Source organism: Periplaneta americana, chromosome 5 (genome assembly GCF_040183065.1).
Source record: "Periplaneta americana isolate PAMFEO1 chromosome 5, P.americana_PAMFEO1_priV1, whole genome shotgun sequence".
Taxonomy (NCBI): domain Eukaryota; kingdom Metazoa; phylum Arthropoda; class Insecta; order Blattodea; family Blattidae; genus Periplaneta; species Periplaneta americana.
The window spans coordinates 157,236,271-157,258,556 of NC_091121.1; the positions used below are offsets into that span (position 1 = coordinate 157,236,271).

The following is a 22,286-nucleotide window of genomic DNA, read 5'->3' on the forward strand; positions in this document are numbered from 1 at the left end:
ATTCGACACGAGCTTATAAAGGCTGGCTCCCCCATCCATCACGTGACTAGTGACGTCACATTGGTGCAGACCAATGGGGAGAAGGCAATTCCCCCAGTTAACGATGTGTCTTGCCTGAATGCCCTCTTGTGGATTTTAAAGTAAACTACTTGTGTGGGCTACACTGGCCGCATTGGTAGGGTGGGTGATGCAATGTTGACGAGGCAAAGTAGCCGGTCATTGGGAGTAAAGTCTTTCTATTACCTGGGTGGCCAAACCGTTCTCCCCTTATTTAAGAAGGGTGGCGAGGGTAGAAGGCAGGGGGAGATGACCGTCTGCTCTCTAAGATTTGCCATGTGGCGAGTGAAACTAGAGAATAAAGAAAAATCGAGGCAGGCTCGCAAGGAGCATAATGAAGGAATCACAACATATTTTATGAGATGTTTAATGAAAAATTGTTTTAATCTGTATTCACATGAAAATTCGATTAATTAGTCCTCCAGTTCAGTGACTCGATGTTACTCTCCATGTTCTCCTCAATAGCCCGTGGTCCAGGTAACACAGGGGTTTCCTCCAGGAATTCCAATTCCCCTCTAGCATTCCAACAAATCTCCATGATCATCTCATTTTATCGGTGGATGTAGTGTAGACCAGCTTTCTATGTCACACCCTGTTCAACGATTCTGTCAGTAAATTGGTCTACATAACTGGCTTCAAATGGGTGAATGACGTAAATCGAGTGATATAATCCTCAGAAAGGCTTCCTCTGGCAAAGTAGTGAAGATGTGGGTTCCATATAGTGGATTTAAAACACGTAAAAGAGTCCTGTCCATGATAGAGGGCTCCAGGCAAGACTTTTTAGCCATTTCACGTTGAAAACCTCTGCAGTTGAAACCATCATTAAATAAGATATTGCAATTACAACTGCTGCTTCTGATCTCTTGAGGTGGGTTATGAGTAACGATGATTACTCAACATGCTTAAATTCAAATAGATGCGCTTGCTTGGATGGCATTCTCGAGAGTATGGCTTCACTTGACTTGTTGGTATAGAACATCAAGGATATAATTGAACTTTATATAATTTTCATTTAAAATCATGGATGTCTTTTATTTACATAAACTCATTTACAGTTACGTTACTTTCCCTGTCTCTCATATGTACTGACACTGTCTTCAGTGGCGTATGCTGAACCTGGAGTATGGGTGTTCTGTTAAAAATATATAATTGGTCTATAGTCGCACAAGTTTAGTAGAAATTTCAAATTCATTAACTACTCGTGCTACGTGAGTAAATAAACCATCTGCTGTTCAATCAGCACTAACATCTACAAAGTCCAAGAATCTTTCATAGACATAGCAGAGAACTGTAGATAGTTGAGATTTGTTCTCAATATAGAAGTTTCATCAAGTATTATAGCTACAAATGAAACTGAGTTAATTTCATTTTCTATTTATTCGTTTTTTACATCAGTAATAGCTTCTATGGTATCATTTTGAATCAATGAAAAAGTTCCTGGAAACACTGTGGAAGAATTTAGATGGTTTTCTAAAAGTAAACCATATTTCTTTAACACGTTCAAAAATTCTAAAAAATTTCCTTTGTTAAAGCTATCTGATTCGTCATGTCCCCATAGAGGGAGCTCCTGGTTAGCTAGAAAACAAATAGCATCAATGATTCGTATTAATACATCTCTATTTTTCTTTACCCTTTCGTTGTATTTATTGGTATCAGTTCTTCATTGATCATCAAATAAAGTATCAATTCACTTGAATAATTTCAAGAGAAAAATTGTTCCGGGGCTGGGTATCGATCTCGGGACTCTTCGCTTAGTGCACAAATGCTCTACTGACTGAGCTACCCCAGGAACCATACACGACACCGTCACAATTCTTCCCTTTATATCCACACAACTCATCCCCATTTAAGTTGTGTGGATATAAAGGGAAGAATTGTGATGGTGTCGTGTATGGTTCCTGGGGTAGCTCAGTCAGTAGAGCATTCGTGCGCTAAGCAAAGGGTTCCAAGATCGAAACCCGGTCCCGGAACAATTTTTCCCTTGAAATTATTTAAGCCTGCTTCACAGGAAGCTTCTACCTGAAAGTCAAATTTGCATATTAATTCACTGTTTGCCAAAAAGTTTTGATTTCAGGAAACATTGTATGTGAGTTTGAGATTTTGAATGTTTTTGCTGTGCACTACAAAAGTGATTTAAGTCAGCAAATCCATACTTACTCCAAACCCCATTTTTGTTAGAAAACAATAAGCATGGCCAGCAAAATAACCTGTTTGAAATTTCACAGACCTGGCACGAGCTTTTCAGGCCTTAGGAACAAATTTTACTGCAAGACAGGTCTATCTACAGTAGCGTGCAAATTAATCCGAACAACGTAATTACTTATCCAAAAACACTCAAATGGGATAAAAAAAGGATCTAAGACATACCTCAGTAATCTATGCGGCCTCCCTTGTTCCTAATAATAGCTCTGAGACGATTTGGCATGGATTCCACTAATTTCCCATAAATATTCTTCATCGCGAAACCATACACCAATGAGGGCAGAAATCATCTTCTCCTTTGTAGAACAATCCATTTTTTGCATTCTTCTTTTGCAAATTGACCACAAGTTCTCAATGGGGTTGATGTCAGGTGAGTTGCCTGGCCAGGGGGGTACCTGAATATTCTTGTTGAAGAATTCTGTAGTTTTTCAAGACGTATGGCATGGTGCCAGGTCTTGTTGGATCACACCTCTGCCATCTGGAAATGATTTTTGCAGCTGGGGTACGCTTCTGGTTTCCAATAAGTGAATATATTTGTCAGAATTCATCATTCCCTTGATAGGTATTAAAGCTCCAGGCCCTTCATGTGTAAAACAACCCCAAAACATTACTCTAGGGGGGGGTATTTGGGTGCTTGTTGGAGATGAGCTGCTGTTACTTTTTCGGATCCTTTGCATACGTAAGAAACACGGTGACCGTGGACCTCGAAATGAGACTCATCGGAAAAAAGTACATTCTTCCAGTCATTCACTGTCCAGAGTTGATGTAATTTTGCCCATATTAAGCATTTTTTGCACATAACAGGGGTTAGCAGTTGCTTCTTAATAGACTTACGAGCCCTTCGTCCAGCTTCCAAAAGCCTACGCCGCACTGTTGTGACGTGAATATTCGCCCCAGTGGTAGCCATTAACTCGCGGGTTAAGTCGACAGCAGTTAGTCTAGGATTTAATTTACTTTTCCTGACAATCTGCAGGTGAAGTCTTCCTTTTCTGGCCACAGTTTCCTTTTTTCTGGGGTGTGATGGATCCAGTCTCCCTGTATCGTTTTATGATCGAATTAACAGTAGCCAAACCGATGTGACATTCTGCAGCAATTTGCCTCTGAGTCATAGAAGAATGCTCTGCTAATGTTATAATTTTAGACCGTTTTCATGGAGTTATATCCATTTGTGAAGACGACAGAATGTACACAGGATTGCAGTATTAAGTCTTCAACACAACTGAAATGCTTATAAGTACAAAACGACAGGCAAAATGTCACATATTATTAAAAAAAAATGACAGACCTTCAACAATGGAATTACACGTACTACAGATGTCAATTAAAGCGGTATAAGCAACTGTGAGGCCAACAATGACAGAAAATGTAAAAATATGTCGTGTTCGGATTAATTTGCACGCTACTGTATATATATCACAAAGTTTTCAAATGGAGTACTTCTAAAATGCTATATGCTTCATTCAGTAAATAATATATTATAAAAAAGCACAACATTCTTTAATTAATTTCAGCCAAGTGACTGAGGCCTAGCCTCAGCTGCTGTGTCACAACTAGTATAACCAGTTTCTGAAAGTGAATATAATTTTGAAATATTTGTAGGCCTACAACTTTCTTTTGCATAATTTCCTAATTGTACACTTTATTTGCTCGAATGTTCTTTACTCTTCAGTCTTCTCAATTGTCACCTCAAGATCTTATTGAAAATCAACTTACTAATTTCTGACAATCTCTTTTTATGCTGTGAAATATACTGACTACAATAGAACTTCAGGTAAATATTGAATAGATACGACTTTTATTTAAATCACGTTGAGTAAATAAGTGAAATTTATTCAAATTTTTAAATGCACAATGGTTTCTAAGTACACCAGTAAATACAGTTTCGAGAAACAGAGAGTTTAATTTAAGTAATGTGAAGAGAAAAAACTGTTGCAATTGTCGTTCACAACATTCTAATGTAAATCCGTAATGCAATGTTCTTTACAAAATCTCGTTTTCTTCTCTCTCTTGTGATGAAATCCACCTTCTGATTAGCACTTCATGAACCTGGAACTTCGATAACACTGAAGGAAACTCCAAATTTTCGGGGCTTTCCTCAGAAGGCCAGATCACTTGGCACAATAATATTTCCTGAAAATATAAACACAGTTCCAATCAAAGTTTTTGTAATAACTAAAAACAAACATTTTTTTTTAACTTTTCCATAATTATGTTTCAGACATTCTAAAAGTGGGCTTTTGTTTTTTGGACTGCACATAAAAAGTCATTCTTCATAATCCTAAGAAGTTAGATATTTAACTTATAATGATGTAACTCTCAATACATTGTATTTACTTCTAGTATTACAGCTTTTTTTTATGAAAATCACTATAGTAACATGAAATTATATTAGTTCTTTATAATGAGATTCTGTGTTATTTTCCAAGTAAGAAGGTATTACAGACTCAGGTGAAAGTAATTTATGGACAAACCATCTACAAAACAAAGTAAACTATTGCATCTGGCAGTAAAGACAAGGTAACTTTTCATTACAATGAGCAACCTTTCCTTATTATTTACATACATAAGTGTTCTGCCTAAGGACAGGCCTTTCTCTGCAAACCCAGCATTCTCCAATCTTTCCTATTTTCCACCTTCCTCTTGTCTCCGCATATGATCCATATATCTTAATGTCGTCTATCATCTGATATCTTCTCCTGCCCTGAACTCTTCTCCCCTTCACCATTCCTTTCAGTGCATCCTTCAGTAGGCAGTTTGTTCTCAGCCAATGACCCAACCAATTCCTTTTTCTCTTTCCAACACGGCTTCGTTTCTTATTCTGTCTGTCCACTCCACATGTTCCATTCTTCTCCATATCCACATTTAAAATGCTTGTAGTTGCTTCTCTTCACTTCGTCGTTTCTACCCCATACAATGCCACACTCCACATAAAGCACTTCACTAGTTTCTTCCTTAGTTATTTTTCCAGAGGTCCGCAGAAGATGCTCCTTTATCTATTAAAAGCTTCCTTTGCCATTGCTATCCTCCTTTTGACTTCCTGGCAGCAGCTCATATTACTGCTTTTAGTACTCCCCAATTATTTGAAGCTGTCCACTTGCTCTATTGCCTCATTTGGTATTCGCAAGTTTACCTTCTTTATTTTTCTTCCGACAACCATACTGCTCACAGATGTCATTTAGCCCCAGTAACATTCCCTTAGTATAGTCTCCTCTTCTGCTAACACCACCATATCAGCAGCAAATCTTATGCACTTTATTCTTCTTCCTCCTATTATCACCCATCCCATGTTCTGAAAACAGTTCTTCACCAAATCCTTCAAGTAAATGTTGAACGGAGTAGGTGACTTTGACTCGTTTCATATAAAGATGTTATTCATTAACGGTCTTACTAATAAAAACTCTATATACAGACATTTAACTCTCTTATACTTATGCAATGAGTAGCTCGTTTATAAGTCCTGTGTAAATTCCTTACTAATAATCACTCCATACGTCGTGTATAACAGTATAACTGTTAACACAGCTACGTCATAGCTTCGTCATTACTTCATTACGAAAGGTAATGGAATATCTGAGATTCTCTATTGCATCCAGTAGAGCGCTCTAGTGTGCCGTGTTAAGAATCGATAGTACAACTGGCTCTGATCGATTACCACACTATATTTTGGTCAAAGAGTACAAGCTACAGCAATAATATTCTGCTTATTCTGTGCTCTTTGGTGTGTTCTTCTGTGGTTACAAGGCATTCATCATCATAAAATGACAGTCGATACGAACAGCTGTTAGAGGGGCGGCCATTTTTTCTCTATATACAACGCTTAAACAAGGGGTTTCGTGTATACTACTGGGTTCAAAAAGTTCCCGGAATTTTACTACCATTTTTCGTATTAATATATAACAAGGGATATTATACATTTGTTTTGTTGGTAACATTCATGATATCATTTTCTTAAAGTTTGTTGATAATGGCGATTGTTGGTTTTGAGTTGTAGGCAATTGTTTATCATAGTGTTTTGTTTGTTCAACGCATTTTGTAATTATGTCCACAGAGCAAAGTACAAACATCAAGTTCTGTGTTTTGTTACACAAAACTCCTGCAGAGACATTAAGATTGTTGGAAGAAGCATATGGCGAAGCAGTAATGAAAAAAACTCAAGTGTATGCCTGGCATAAACGCTTTTCTGGTGGCCGCGATAGCATCAAAGATGACGTACGCAGCGGCCGACCAACAACTGCAACAAATGAAGCAATCGCTCAGCGTGTGCATAATGTTGTGAGGGACGACCGACGTAAAACCATAAAAGAGATAGAAGCAGAGGTCGGAATATCAGTCGGAAGTGTACACAATGTTCTTCACAAGCATCTCAACATGCATTACGTGTCTCAGAAGTTAGTTCCGAAAATGTTGTCGGCAGAACAGAAAGAAACAAGAATGACTCTTGCTGGGGACATGATCAGTATGGCTGATGAAGATGGTGATTTCTTAAACAAAATTATTGCTGGTGATGAAACTTGGTGCTACTTGTACGACCCAGTCCCTAAATGACAGTCATCTTAGTGGAAATCGAAAACACCTCCTCGGAAGCAAAAATTTCCTAGGGACACTTCCAAAGGCAAATTTATGTTGGAAGTTTTCTTCGACTCTCAGGGTCTCAACCTCCATGAGTTCATTCCAGAAGGTCGTACTGTAACGAAAGAATTGTACGTAGAAATCCTCCGTCGCCTCCGGGACGCAGTGAGAAGGAAAAATCCAGAAAAGTGGGTAAAAAACAACTGGTTCTCTATGCATGACAATGCACCTGCTCATCGCGCAATTATTGTAAAGAATTTTCTTGCCAGGCACAACATAACTGCTTTGGATCATCCACCATACTCTCCTGATCTCTCACCACCTTATTACTTTCTGTTTCCCCGTCTGAAAAGTCATCTGAAAGGACGGAGATTCAATGCTGAAGAGGTTATCGCAAACGCGACGAGAGCACTAAGACGGGTTTAACAAAATGGCTTCCAGGCCTGCTTCCAGGAACTCTACATGCGTTGGCAAATGTGTGTTGTTGCGGAAAGAAACTATTTTGAAGGGAATGCTGTAGAATAATATTTAAGATACGTTGTTTCTATGATACTAGCAAATTCCGGGAACTTTTTGAACCTAGTATGTATAACTACTGCAAAGCAATTCCCATTGTATAGTTACAGATTGTTTATACATCCATCGCTTATGCATGGTTTATTAGTAACGTTTTCTGTCTCAACGCTGCATAAGTCTCGTATAAAAACTATACACAGTTTATTAGTAAGACCGTAAAAGAAAAAAGTAGTCGGTTTCTTTTCATAAGAGATTTACTCAGTTACTTTTAAAATATTTTGTTTATGAAATAAACATTATGTATATATCAGATTACAGGTATTTGGGAGAGATCTGTAATAATCATATATGAGGTAGATACCTAGACTAATTCCTACTGTCATGTTTTTTGTTAAATTATGTTGAACACATAAGCATACAGCTAATGTTTCACTTTATGCAAGAAATCTTACAGCACTTCCAGCTTGTGCTCGCTACTATAAATGAATCGACGGTTGCAGAAACAGCACATGTCAATACGCCACATTTCTGCAATCCCCGATTCAAATAAAAAAATGATAAACACATTACATCAACACCAACTACTTCTCAATGTAAAAAATCATGCTGCCTTTCACATCTCACCTTTCCAGCTGACTCTGCAAGTCTATTCAGTCCCATCAATCTTGTCCAAGATAATGTTCTTCCAAATCCTGCTATCCTTGTCCTGCTAGATTTATCTACAACCTCTATCACAACGATATATGATGCATGATAGAATGGAGGACCATGTTTATATAATACTGAAAATAATAATAATAAACATAGTTTTATACTTTATAATATTATTATTTTCAAAATAAACCTTTACCTTCATGACCTTTTAAGAAGGCATACTTTAATAAGAATCAACACAAATACTTCATACAGCGCATTCCCTGGTGAACTCAGCCAGTCATTGTGCTCTAGCTTGCCCAGCCGATACACCTGTTGTCTCGCATGTATTATGACTTCTCTTTCCGCATTCTAATTTGCCTTCAGTTAACCATAGTGCTACCCCCCAGACTAGGCACGTATTATCTCATAAGTTAAGTATCTGCCCTTCCCACGTTCTAACTTTCATTTCCCTGTCATGTCAGTCAGAGCCACAAGAAAGGACGTGTTTTTTTAAGTGTTTACTTTAAAGTGAAGTTTCGTAAATTAGGAGTGTTGAAAGTTGTGTTATTAGTGTCTGATTTTTCCAACAACTTTTTGTTGAAGTGTTATAAATAGTGCTGTGATAATGCCACAATATACATACACATTAGAACAGGGGCGGCCCGTCCTTATGTGCTACAGTACAATGATAATTATTGCTCAAATAATGTATTTGTAATACCATAGTATTTGATCTATCATTTGACAATTTCCCGTGGTTATGTTCATGACGCATTATAAAGTGTTTAGTCTTTGCTCTTCACTCTTTGGTGCCTCAGGGGGTTCGTTGTGCTACTCAAAACTCCACATGAGAATGTAGACAGTTATGCGCATGTGCGAAGCTGAAATCATTGCTCTGATTGGCTATTTTTACATGGGAAAGTGCTGTAATCAGCTTCAGCACTACACAGCTTGGAGATTGCAAAAGTAAAGCGTAACGAAAGAATGCTTGTTTGTGAAGGAACTCGGAACTATTTACAATGTATCTGGTAATTCAAGTGTCTGACTGCTGCTGCCATCTACCTGTTGAAGTTGCTGTCGACAGCTATACTATGCTGAACAAAAGTGTGTTCCATATACGGATTTCTATACGGAAGACCTGATTTCCGAAATATAGATGACTATTCAATTGTTACAATACATATAGTCTCCAACAATTTACAGGATCCATTCTGTGAAGTAACGAAGTTGTTAAATATTTTGGTTACAATAACCAATGACCACTGCTGAGCCTGAAAGATGTTTTTCTTGCTTGAAAAGCATAAAATTGTTTTTAAGGAACACTATGTCCCAGGATCGTCTCACTGCTCTTGCAATACCGTCAATAGAAAAGAGTATGATGTCCAAGATGGAGGGGTTTAACACTAAATGGCTGAATGGCAAGTTCTGCAGTACGAAAGAACGTCGTATGGACTTCATATTTCATCACTAGGCGAGACTCAAATTAAGATAAATACATATAAGTGTAGGCCGATATACAGATTGTAGCACACTCATTATTTTGACCACCAGCCACTACTGGATTAGAACAAAGAATTTTTATATATGATACGTATGTGATTAAAACTTCTTGCAGGGAAGTTACAAGGCGGTTTAATTCTCTAGTGTGCCTTCACCACACAGAGAGACAGTGCGTTTACTTGTTAACAGATTTAGGGAAACAGGAAATTGCTACAACTTGAGATGAATTGAAGCATGTGAACACCGATTTTCTTTGCAGATGTCAGAAATGTGTGGATGTAAGACATCATTTCCAACATCTCGTGTGGCAAAGCACATGCATGTAGTGATTGTTATTGTAATTTTATATTATGTAAAATGTAATTAAGAAACAGCCAGAGCCTGAGCCATGGTGGTAGTATATCTGATTTTGCGGGAGTTGGTGCATTGGCAAGCCGCCAATTTTGCTGCGAACTGGCCAAGTTCACGAGGGAATGCACTGTTTTTACAATGAAAAGACTTAAAAATTAAGAATATCATTTTATAGGAACCATGTTTTAACACGACAGTCAATTGAAACATGGAGAACTTATTGGTAATTTCCGAAAAATGCTTGTGACTATATAGTTTACTTACTTACTGGCTGTTAAGGAACCGGAGGTTCATTGCCGCCCTCACATAAGCCTGCCATTGGTCACTATCCTGAGCAAGATTAATCCATTCTCTATCATCATATCCCACCTCCCTCAAATGCATTTTAATATTATATCTTCCCATCTACGTCTCGGCCTCCCTAAAGGTATTTTTCCCTCCGGCCTCCCAACTAACACTCTATATGCATTTCTGGATTCGCCCATACGTGCTACATGCCCTGCCCATCTCAAACGTCTGGATTTAATGTTCCTAATTATGTCAGGTGAAGAATACAATGCGTGCAGTTCTGTGTTGTGCAACTTTCTCCATTCTCCTGTAACTTCATCCCTCTTAGCCCCAAATATTTTCCTAAGCACCTTATTCTCAAACACCCTTAACCTATGTTCCTCTCTCAAAGTGAGAGTCCAAGTTTCACAATCATAAAGAACAACCGGTAATATAACTGTTTTATAAATTCTAACTTTCAGAGTTTTTGACAGCAGACTGGATGATAAAAGCTTTTCAACCGAATAATAACAGGCATTTCCCATATGTATTCTGTGTTTAATTTCCTCCCGAGTATCATTTATATTTGCTACTGGACTATATAGTTTATATAATTAAATTCTCTGTACTTTTCTAAACATCATGACTATGTTGTCTTCGTAATATTTAAACATGGCAACAAAATTTGTGGGAAGTTTGAGGCTGTGCTGAGAGAAACATGAAACTACATCATTGTGAATACTGAAATTTCATAAAAATAATCTCTAAAATTTTACTAGGGAGATTTTTCATAATTTGATCATATAAAAATATAATTTGTGCATGCTATAATTAATTGAAATTATATGAATAGAAATAGCTATGTAGAGATTAATGATTGATAATTTGATGCAATCTACACTGGCCATGCAAGCATGTCTGATGCGTGTGTTCCCAACCAAGAGCCAAACAACGTTTTGTGCAATACTATAGCAATATTTATCACTATGCAAAATTATGAACTTAAAACTCATCTACCAACACTATTGCAGCAGGTCTTGTGATCTCATCAGTGTGGGGAATAATTATTATGTACAAAATATAAACCCTATTCATATTTCTTGTTTTACATTTATATTAAATTACGTGCTTATTTAGCATAATTAATATGTTACTATACAAGGAGTAAGCAAAAAGGTAATGAAAAATAATTAAAAATATATACTTACAGAAATCACCTCCAAATTTGATTCCTGGCTTCACTATCCATCCTTTAGAGCGGAAATAATGGTATATGACATATTTTGGAATGAAATCCTTTTGAGACTTGCAGAATAATTGCCACATTCCATCCAGAGCAAGGTAATTGCCAAATAAATCTATTACTTGTAGACATCCAAGACCATAACTCAAAAAGAAAGCTTCTTCAAGTGTAAGATGTAAGGTTTCGCGAATTGGAAAAACTTCTTTTTCTAATCTAGGGCAAAGGTTGGTCAAATAGCCTTCATCATCACTATCACTGTCAGGCACAACCACAAACATCCTTTCTTGCATTCCATCTGTAGGTTTCGTACCTTCTTCTTCAGTAATGTGACTCCCTGACAAATTCACTGTACTGTTAACTTTGGATCCATCACATTCAACATGTGCAGTTCTTTTTCTTTTAATCCCTGTAATACTATTTTCTTCACAGTCATTCACTTCATTACTCTCTGATAAACATCTGGCATTACTTTTATTGTCTTTTGCATCACCTGATTTTGCTGAATTCTTGTCTATGGCACTAACATTATCTTCATCTGTAGAGTCAATTGTAATAATTTCATCATCCGTATTCATTACTTCATGATTGATTTTTGTAGTTCTAATACCAGAATTCTTAGTGTTCTCAATTACACATTCAGTTTTCTCGCTTGAAATTGTCGTAACATCCAGCTTACCTGATTGTTCTATTGAACTCTCTTGTTTAGTATTTATGCTTGAACATGAACCGGGGCTTGGTTGGTTTTCTATAGAAACTGTTTCTTTTTCATTATCCTTATTTTCTACAACAGTCTCCTGTCCATTAGTCACTTCTTGAAGAGTTTCTCCTTGTTTTCTATTATATTCCACCATCATAGTTTTCTGCTGTTCTGCCCATTCACATCTTCGTTTCCACTGACGATGACGTATGAAAGGTGGAATTCCTTGTCTTTCCTTACCAAACTCTGGACCTGCACGAGACAATGATCCTTTGCCAAAGAAACCCTATAAAAAAGCAAAAATGATGTATCTAATGGTACATGTATTTCAGTAATGCAAGAAAACAGCTTCTACAATGCTTTTCACGCGAATTAGTTCGTGTGTCTCATCTTCTTCGTGGCTACAATATTTTGTCTGGGTGCATGTAACATTTAAATTGCCAACATTAACAGCGACTAAGTCTTAGCAATATAACTAGACAACATTATTTAAACTCGAATGGCTCGTGTTGTTCTGGGTGGCTAAAAAGCTGTGACCTCCATGAATTAAGTCGCATGAAAAGGGGCTTACAAGCAAACGTTCTGATGGGGGCAGATAAAAAAGTTAATTTTTTTCTTCCACCATGTTTATAATGTCAAAAGAAGAGCTTATACAAATTTTGGTCACTCGACCGCAATTACGAGGGCCGTAAAAAAATAAGCTCGCCAGGGGCTGTTAACAGAAAAAAAAACACAATTTCATTGGACAAATTTATTGGAATGGACACAGCAATTGTTGAGCTATTTTTCAATATACTCGTATTTTCCATTGGAATTGAGACATTTCTCATATCATGGGATCGACAGAGAGAAGTGCAGACGCAGTGAAACGCCGATTCCGATCTGAGTCAACTGACTTCTACGACACAAAAATTGATCCTATGGTATGACAAATGTTTTAATTCCAGTGGGGGATATGTTGACAAATAGCGCAACAATTGCTGTATCTGTTTCAATAAATATTTCCATGCAATAGTGCTTTTTTTTTTTATAAACGGCCCCAAGGAAAATCACTTTCTGGACGGCCTCATAATTGCGGTCGAGTGGCCAAACTTTGTATAAGCACTTCTTTTGACATTATTAACATGGTGGAAGTAAAAAATTTAACTTTTTTATCTGCCCCCATCAGAACGTTTGCTTCTTAGTGAAAGTTTCATTAAACTGTGCAGAAGGATAACGATAATGATATTGATAATGATGGTTAGATTAAATTACTTTCAGTGTCAGAGGTGAGCAGGGGCGTAGTCTCTGTGAATTGCTTACAGATCAAAGTTACTAAAATAAATAACATCTCATTTTCGTTAAGTAAACCACAGTAACTGCAACACTGTTTATTGTGCCTATAGCTTTAATGTTGGGGATTTTCAGTTAGTGCATTAGCGTTGTAAGCAGACTTGAAGTGTGTTTGCATGTAGGCAATACTGTCGCTATGTGCATGTGTGAGGAAAGTTGGCTAGTTTGGAGAAAGTAAAAAAGAAATGGAACATGTTACTGCTCAACACTGTGAGTAAACATTTAGCGAGAATGCTTCTGTGAATCTGTATTGTGGAAATACAGGTTCTTGTGACAGTGAAATGGGTTCACATAGTGCGGCAGTATGTCTAGGTACATAATTGAAGATGTATTGTAAAACTTCTAGAGACTGTACTGAAAAACTCAAAATTATTTCAGAAGGACAACCAATTCCATTAAATAGACCTTATGAAGAAAGCTTTATACATACGAGACAAGTTTCCAAGAATCAGTAATTTTCTAAAGTGAAAGTGTTTGGTATTTAACATGTGATAGTTTCACACGGATTGAGATATATACAGGGTGTAACAACTTTAATGTTTAGAATTTCTGGGACATGTTCCCAGACACATTCTACGTTGATTAAACCTAACATACCTATATCCGAAATTGAGAGGTTACAGAGATAACAGAGCTCGAAGAAATAGAACTTCTTGCAGCTCCAACCATTATACCGTTTATACAAGGCCTATTTTATGGCATTACTAAGTAGAGATACATAAGAAACATTTGAAAAGCAGTGAATGAAGGAAATTTTACTTTTAAGAGAAATTAAATTAAAATTGTTTAGGTTGCTAAGGAAACGAAACAGACAACAGTTTAAAATAACAGTTGTGAGAAAAATAAACCGTATTGTGACTAGTCTTTTCATTGAGTTTTGACCATTAAAACATGCCTTTTGTGTACACACATCAGGAATACGCTGACATAGTTTATGTGTATGGACTGTGTGATGGCAATGCAACAGCAGCTGGTTTGGCATATCAAGCACTGTTCCCAAATCGTAGGATTCCTAGTTCACAGGTATTTTCACGTGCCTATTGGCAAATTTCAAGAAGTACAGAGTTTGGAATCTTAAGGACATTTTTTTCAACTTTGCACTGCTTCTTTCATACTCGCAAGTAGTTGATATTAAAATGTAATATGGTAATAATAAAAACAATGACATAGACATGTCACTTTCGGAAATTGGTGTTACTTCTTTCATTATTCAGCGATAAAATCAAACTCAAAAATTTAACTTTAGGGTACAAATATTCCAAACCTATAGAACTTTGGATATAGGTATGTTAGGTTTAATCAACGTAGAATGTGTCAGGGAACATGTTCCAGAAATTCTAAACATTAAAGTTGTTACACCCTGTGTATATATATATATATATATATATATATATATATATATATATATCGTTAAATAAGACACTAAAAATACGTATTCAAGCGTAAAATATACCAACATACAACATAAAGAACAGTAAATTAAAACAGTACTGCTAAGGTCGGCAATATACTGCATCGAACAGGACAGTTTTGTCTCAGACTGTGTGATGTGATGGTTATTATACGCATTCTTATGAGGATGCAGCATGTTGCATTGGTATTCAACTGATGCGGTATGCTGCAGCTTCATAAGAATGTGTGTAATCACTGTCGCATCAAATGGTTCAAGACAAAAATGTCCTGTCCGAGACAGAATGACTAAATTAATATTTATATGGAAAAGTAATAATTGTGTACAGAAGTACATAAATTGTAAAATATGGGTAAAATAATATGTATTTATGAATAAGCACACAAAGTTATGTACTGAAACATAAAATGTACCAAAATATGTAAAGGTATGTAATACAAACAAGCCTGTAATGTGTGCAATTACTCTATTGACTGACAAATATACATGAGCATACATTTTATTTATTTTTTTAATAGGTTATTTTACGACGCTTTATCAACAGCTTAGGTTATTTAGCGTCTGAATGAGATGAAGGTGATAATGCCAGTGAAATGAGTCCGGGGTCCAACACCGAAAGTTACCCAGCATTTGCTCATATTGGGTTGAGGGAAAACCCCGGAAAAAATCTCAACCAGGTAACTTGCCCCAACTGGGAATCTAACCCGGGCCACCTGGTTTCGCGGCTAGACGTGCTAACAGTTACTCCACAGATGTGGACAGCATACATTTTACTAATTTACATCAAAGACAAGTTTGCTTTGTTACTTTCAGTTACTTTTAATCAATACTCCGTAATTAATTGAATAATTATCCATGCAGTACCTATCAGTAATATTAAGATTTCTGGTATCTATATTAAAGTGCTTACCATAGTATGAAGTGCTAGCATTTCATCTGGTGCATCCACTACAACAAAATCGCCACTGTACTTTCCAGTGTACACTTGCCAGAGTTCTTTATTTGCTGATATTGCATCTCTATTAAGAATAGGGAAAGGCTGCTGCACAGAGACACGAACTCTACGCTTTCGTTTAGGCTCTCGGAGTTCCATTTTCAACCAATAGTCTGTAATATTAAATTATTCAATTGGTATACAATGCCCTGGTCTGTGGGAATTACGTAACTATTCACACACGTAATCTCGTTGTACTTCTTTATGACATCACTAATCACTATGTGTGCACAAATGCAAAGATTCTACAACCATATTTGCTGGTTCAATATGAAATAGCCAATTTACAAAGTTTTGCAAGATAATCATAATAAGTGTAAATAAAAAATGTTGCTACTTCTTCCGTGATAATTAGGAATTAAATCTGAATCATGTAGAAGTGTTCCTATTTTAAGTTTCTTATGACAATAGAAGAAAAAGCACTGATTCAATATGAAAACCTTATCAGATTACCAGGAAACAATTGGCATTCATACAGTCCTCTCTGTAGATTGAAAACTTAAAAAAGTTTCATATCCATTGTTCAAGAATTAAAACAGAAAATCAATATCCCGAATTTAAAAGAAAACTTACAAATTAAACCAAACCCTTTAACTCTATTAAATATAGAATATAATCTAAATTTAACAGAAGAAATACTGAAATCAGAAGTAAACACTGAAATACTGAAACAATTGTCTTTAGAGACAATTAATATTAGGTACCCTCCACAAAACTGGCTTCATTTATACACCGACGGATCCTTGATCTCCAGAGAACAAGGTGCCGGTGCAGGTGTTACGTGCTGTCCCTTCTCGCTTTATAGATCTCTTGGATATGGAACAACAAGTTTTGATGGTGAAATCATTGCAATAAGTGAATGTCTCAGGAATCTTCTATGCCACATCAATAAAATTTAGGAATGCAGTTATATTGTCAGACTCCAAAGCAGCTATTCTATCAATAGTCTCTAAACACACACCTTCATCTCAAACAGCAGAAATAACTAAAATGCTCTCTCAATTAATATCACTCAATAAAAGAATTGTATTCCAATGGATACCATCCCATTGTGGAATCCTGGGAAACGAGAATGTGGATGCTTTAGCAAAGAAGGGCAGCACTGCTACTTACAGACCTGTTACTAAATCTACGTATTACTCTGTGAAGAGATTTATTAAATCTACATACTTAGACTTCAACAAACAAAATTTGTTAACTCAATCCCAAGGGAAAAAATGGAACTCTCTGCATCAAAATCCACAGTTAATTCCCGATTTACCACGCAAATCGTCTGTAGCTGCATTTAGATTGGCAACAGGCCATGATTGTTTGGCCAAACACCTGCATAGAATTGGAATATATCAGTCCCCTAACTGCCCATTGTGCAACTCAAACCAAGAAATGGATTCGGAACATCTCAAAATCTGTGCTTCAGTGGCTAGTCATGATAATATCTTTGAAAAATATTGGAGTGCAAGAGGTCAAATGACTTTATTGTCAAACGCCTGGCATTAGAAAACAACAACAACATTTTAAATTTCTTATATTTTCAGCAATTTTAACTGTAAATCATTTATTAAATTTTTCTCTTTTCGCTGATGTACAGATATTGAAATAAAATTTGGAGCTGTCGGCCTAGGTGGCACAGTCGGTAGAGTGCTGGCCTTTTGTGCCCGAGGTTGCAGGTTCGATCTGGCCCAGGTCGATGGCATTTAAGTATGCTTCCTCAACAAGCTGGTTGGGGTCCATTTTGTACCCCATACCACTTTTTTTTTTTTTTATCTTTAAAACGAATGAAAAAATGCGTATCTTGAATTTGGTCTTGTTAATTCTAAGATAGTCCAAACAGTTTGGAAAAACAGAACCAAAATTGTTGGTGCATTTCAACTTCACAGATCAATAATAAAGCAATTACGAAAACCTGAATGATGTGATGCCAAAAATGTTATCATTCTACATCTCCCTTGGCTGACAGTTTGTTTAATGTATGTATTATACATGCATTTCCAGAAAAAAAAAAGGCTCATCTGAATTTTCTAAGTTCCGGATTCAACACAAAGTACATGCTCAGTGCTCCAAAGCAGTGATACACATGAGATCGTGATTGTTGTTGTAACCCAAAAGGCATTTGAGAAGATGTGATGAAAACTGATCTATTCTTAATAGTAGATGAATATTTATAAATCATGCAGTTAAATACAATGATGTAAACGAAATTAACCTGCATAATTAATTTAAAAAAACTCTTTCTCAACAATATCCTAATCCTAAACTTTGTTAGTTTGCAAACAAGCACTCTAGCACAGAGCTACCAGAATGCTTGCTATGAATTATCATAATTTGGGGTATCATACTGTATCATGTTTGTTTATTAATGACTCTTAGGCATCAATTTGATATTATTTTCAGATTAATACCTTCCTGTAATACAATTCAAATAATACTGGGTTGAAAACTGTGAATCGTGCTCTGTAAGGAGCTTCAAGAGTTGGGCTGTGTTTTGTTTCTAGGATTGTACATCTCGGTTATGACGACACTCAATTATAGCACAGTTTTTCAGATCATTTATACTGTATTTATTTAAATACAAATTATTCTTAATTATTATAAAATCTTATATGTATTACATCCAACATTTTATTGAGAACAACTAAATTAAGATGATGAAAGATGAGTGGAACGGAGAAAAATTCTCTCCGGCACCGGGATTTGAACCCGGGTTTTCAGCTCTACGTGCTGATGCTCTATCCACTAAGCCACACTGGATTCCCATCTTGATGTCGGATCGAATCCTCTCAGTTTAAGTTCCACCTCTTGTGTTCCCTCTAGAGGCATACCTCATGCACTGCGTCATAGATGTATGACAGTGGGACAGTGTCCACATATGTGCAGAGATGCACTTGTTATGAGTGACTAAGTGGCCGGGATCCGACAGAATAAGCGCAGTCTTAAATCACTAAAAAGTGATTATTTTTCGCATATCATATATTATTATGATATACGAAGTACATATGATATTTCCGTGCAGTCACTCATAACGAGTACACCTCTGCACATGTGTGGACATTGTCTCACTTTCATACATCTACGACGCAGTGCAAGAGGGTAGGCCACTAGAGAGAACCCAAGAGGTGGAACTTAAACTGAGAGGTTCGATCCGACATCGAGATGGGAATCCAGTGTGGCTTAGTGGATAGAGCATCAGCACATAGAGCTAAAAACCCGGGTTCAAATCCCGGTGCCGGAGAGAATTTTTCTCCGTTCCACTCATCTTTCATCATATGATGATGCAGAATATCTGCACGGAAATATCATATGTACTTCGGTACATCATAATAATATAGGCCTAAATTAAGATGGTATAAAACCATTATCCAACCTGTATAATGTTATGGTTACAATTCCAAGTGATCACTGAATGAATTATACATATTTGAAAACAGAATACTTAGAACATTTTTGGCCCATTTGCGGAAAATGGGCTATGGAGAATTCGAAAAAACAGAAAAATCAAAAGCATGTATCAAGAACCAGATATCACAGCAGTCACAAAAGTAGACAAATTAATTGGCTATGACACGTTCTCTGGCGAGAAGAGATCTCTCTGTTAAGTACCTCTCTCGAATTAGAACCATGTGGCAGATATAGGTCATGTTTAGAGTTCCGTAGTTGATGAAATATCATCTTTTTTCTGAGACATTATAGACAATGCAGGATGCAATACAAATTCATTTGTAAACTGCTGTAAAAACAAACATATAATTTAAGAGTGTATCCCAAAACTCGCTCAGCTATTTTTATAATTTATGCATGTATATAATTAAGCTTGAGCCCTCTATTATTATATTTTAAGCATATTTTCTTCCAAAATAGCGCCAGTCCTCGTCTGAAAGACTGTGTTATTGTGCATGCCATTTGAAAACTCGTACAGTCTGTACAGATGATGGTGGATGAAAATGTTTGTCTGTAATGTAGCTCAACACTGGAGTCACTCCAAAATACTTACTGGTAAGTAGCTACAATTCGCAATGTTGTGAGAAATCAAGGCCAACTGTACAGACAAGTTTGTGAAGTAATCATTTCAGAGAAAATCCTTACCTTTCAATTACTGATTTTTCTTTTTGTGCAAGGGAAAGTACTCCAATTTTTTGGTCCAGGGAAAATATTCGCCTTCATTCTCTGATCAAACATATCACTCATTTTTACTTGATATTTTGCAACAATTTCACTAAGTTAGCCGAAGATTTTGGTCCAGGGATATTAATCGGAATACATTACATAGCCATCTTTACCGATCTGCACTTATTTCTTCTCTCCTTTGGTTCGAGGCTCGAGATGGCATGATCACTAATACTGAAACAATTTGTTTACCTTTACCTGTATTCTAGAGTTAGCGTCACCAAACTCAGTAGCTGAGAAATCTAAAAACTATAAAAATAAACTTTTAATCATGTTATCACCACCATCATCTATACAAATATATCAAGCATCAATATATTATTCTTTACTTTAATTATTATTCCCTTCTCACTGAATATACGATATAATGAATTTGACTTGAATTAAAGATTAGCACAGCAATTAGGCATAGGGTTTTGCAGAGGTCTTGAAGTGATTGTACTGTAGTACCGGTAAATTATTTCTGTACTACTGTGTTACCACATTAAGATACAAATGTATTTAGCATCCTTGGCTTCTAGTCGAGTCATACATATCGTAAACAAACAAGAAAAATTGAGTGCCCAGGGTATTTTAGGGCAGAGAGGGAGAAAGAGTGAGTGAAAGCGTGTGTGTAATATTACAATCTGAAAAGTTGACTCGAACATTTCGGAAGGAGTACCGGTTATTATTTACTTAATCGATACCGTAGTTAATGGTGTCTAAGTGTTAAATCATTCACATCGGCATAGTGCATTATGTTTGTAACATGGCGTTGTTCAACATAAGTAACTAGACGTAATATAGGTAACTAAACCTAGACACCTGCGGTTGCTGAGTGGTTAGACCTCCGACCTGTCACGCAGGCGGCCCGGATTCGAGTTCCGGCTAGATCTGGAATTTTTCACTGAAAAATCCATAGTGACAGTTGTGGTGGACAAGATCGCAGTTGGGGGTTTCTCGGGGTCTCCCGTTTTCCCCATATTAGGCATCTACATCATTCCGTCACAATTTCCCCATTTCGTTATCATTCCATAGGATTCCCCGATCAGCTGGCGATGCACGGAGGGGGCTGGTCTAGAGACCGGGGGGGGGGGGGTTGTCTGCTCGAAACCTGGGTACGCAGAGAACCTTAGTGTAGTCAGCCAGTGTGGGTTTGGGAATGTACTTGAGTGTTGGAGCAATAGATCGTAACAGATTGCAGTGCTGATCCATAGCGCCCCCTCCCGTAAATTACATTCCAACCTAACCTAACCTAACCCGGAGGAGTGAGGGGTAGACTGAAGCATAGCTAGATGGAAGTCACATAGGAAGGAGAGAAATAGTGAATACAAACAGAATCGACAAAGTAAATACTTCGGCATATCATTTCTTGCATTAAATGATCATACAACCTGGCAACCTTACCAAGGACCTACGTCAATGCTTACAGCATAGTTCTAGTGGTTCTAGTACCGGTACTTACTGAACTTCGTATCACACCTGATCGCTTATATACTACGATCTAGGGTATCACATGTGATCTGTAGAAGACACTTGTCGCTTCATTTCGTGGTTATTTATATACGCTGCTGCCAACCTCTCAGATTGAGCTCGTCCTGCATCGAGGCATTATTGGCATAACGGTAAAGTTTGTTTCTGCAGCGAGTTTGAAAACTATTCCAACCTCAACTATTGCGCATTCGAACAGAGGTGGCCATGCTAGTTTTAGCGCTGAATTGAGAGTGATCCTCGTATTTAGTGCGTTAATATTGTGAATATTTCAACCTGAAGTGTCAATTTTAGTATTTATAGTTGTTTATTTGGTTATATTGTTATTTACTTACTAAAAATAATTGCTTAATTAGTGCTTAATTTAAAATTAGTATCCATTGGTGCGAGTGCCTGTTGTTTAATTACTAAAAATAATTGTGTAATTAGTGCTTAATTTAAAATTTGTATCCATTGGTGCGAGTGCCTGAAAAACCTTCTTCAAGCATTGGTTAATCGGATGGAAACTGTGAGTAGTCATGGATAAATATATATTACATATTTATCCATGGAGTAGTGATGTAAATACTAATAATTGTTGAAAATATATGAGTCGGTTAGAGTCATAACTCAATTGTTCCAAAAATGAAAATTTTCACAAATGAGGGAAAACATATTTGTAATACTTGGAGTCCATTTTCTTCACAATGAAAGTTAATAAATGAAAGAGCAATGATTAAAAACTACTATTCAGATTTGTAACCGTATTTATTTATACAGGAGTAGGCCTACTTAAAAGTTATTTAGCTTTAAATTATTTAAGATGATACTAGTTTTGACAATGACATTTGGATCATGAGTGTTCTGAGAGTGCTCCGTTCGGAACATGTGAGTTTAGAAA

The 22,286-nt window shown here is 36.7% G+C and overlaps 1 protein-coding gene across 3 annotated transcripts; it reads right to left on the bottom strand.

The window, feature by feature from the left end:
• Window positions 1-4,070: 4,070 nt before the first annotated feature.
• Tsen2 (tRNA splicing endonuclease subunit 2) lies at window positions 4,071-21,537 on the bottom strand. Of its 3 annotated transcripts, none has more exons than XM_069826720.1 (5): window positions 21,381-21,537; window positions 15,692-15,888; window positions 11,307-12,324; window positions 7,969-8,126; window positions 4,071-4,389 (listed from the first exon to the last, which is right to left on the bottom strand). In XM_069826720.1, exons 2-5 carry the CDS (start codon window positions 15,872-15,874, stop codon window positions 4,240-4,242), a joined length of 1,509 nt encoding a protein of 502 aa, XP_069682821.1. In that variant the 5' UTR covers window positions 15,875-15,888; window positions 21,381-21,537; the 3' UTR covers window positions 4,071-4,239. The 3 variants fall into 3 exon arrangements, with proteins under 3 accessions (XP_069682821.1, XP_069682822.1, XP_069682823.1); XM_069826721.1 differs by lacking the exon at window positions 21,381-21,537 and adding an exon at window positions 19,856-20,092; XM_069826722.1 differs by lacking the exon at window positions 21,381-21,537 and adding an exon at window positions 19,373-19,393.
• Between the last annotated feature and the right edge of the window lie 749 nt (window positions 21,538-22,286).

Bases quoted from the DNA above. Each gene is read 5' to 3' on its own strand.
- Tsen2 (XM_069826720.1), bottom strand. From the start codon at position 15,874: ATGGAACTCCGAGAGCCTAAACGAAAGCGTAGAGTTCGTGTCTCTGTG. The intron at 12,325-15,691 runs GTAAGCACTTTA...GCTTTTTTATAG, and splicing joins TGCTAGCACTTCATACTATG to GGTTTCTTTGGCAAAGGATC. The intron at 4,390-7,968 runs GTGAGATGTGAA...TTATATTTTCAG, and splicing joins TTGCAGAGTCAGCTGGAAAG to GAAATATTATTGTGCCAAGT.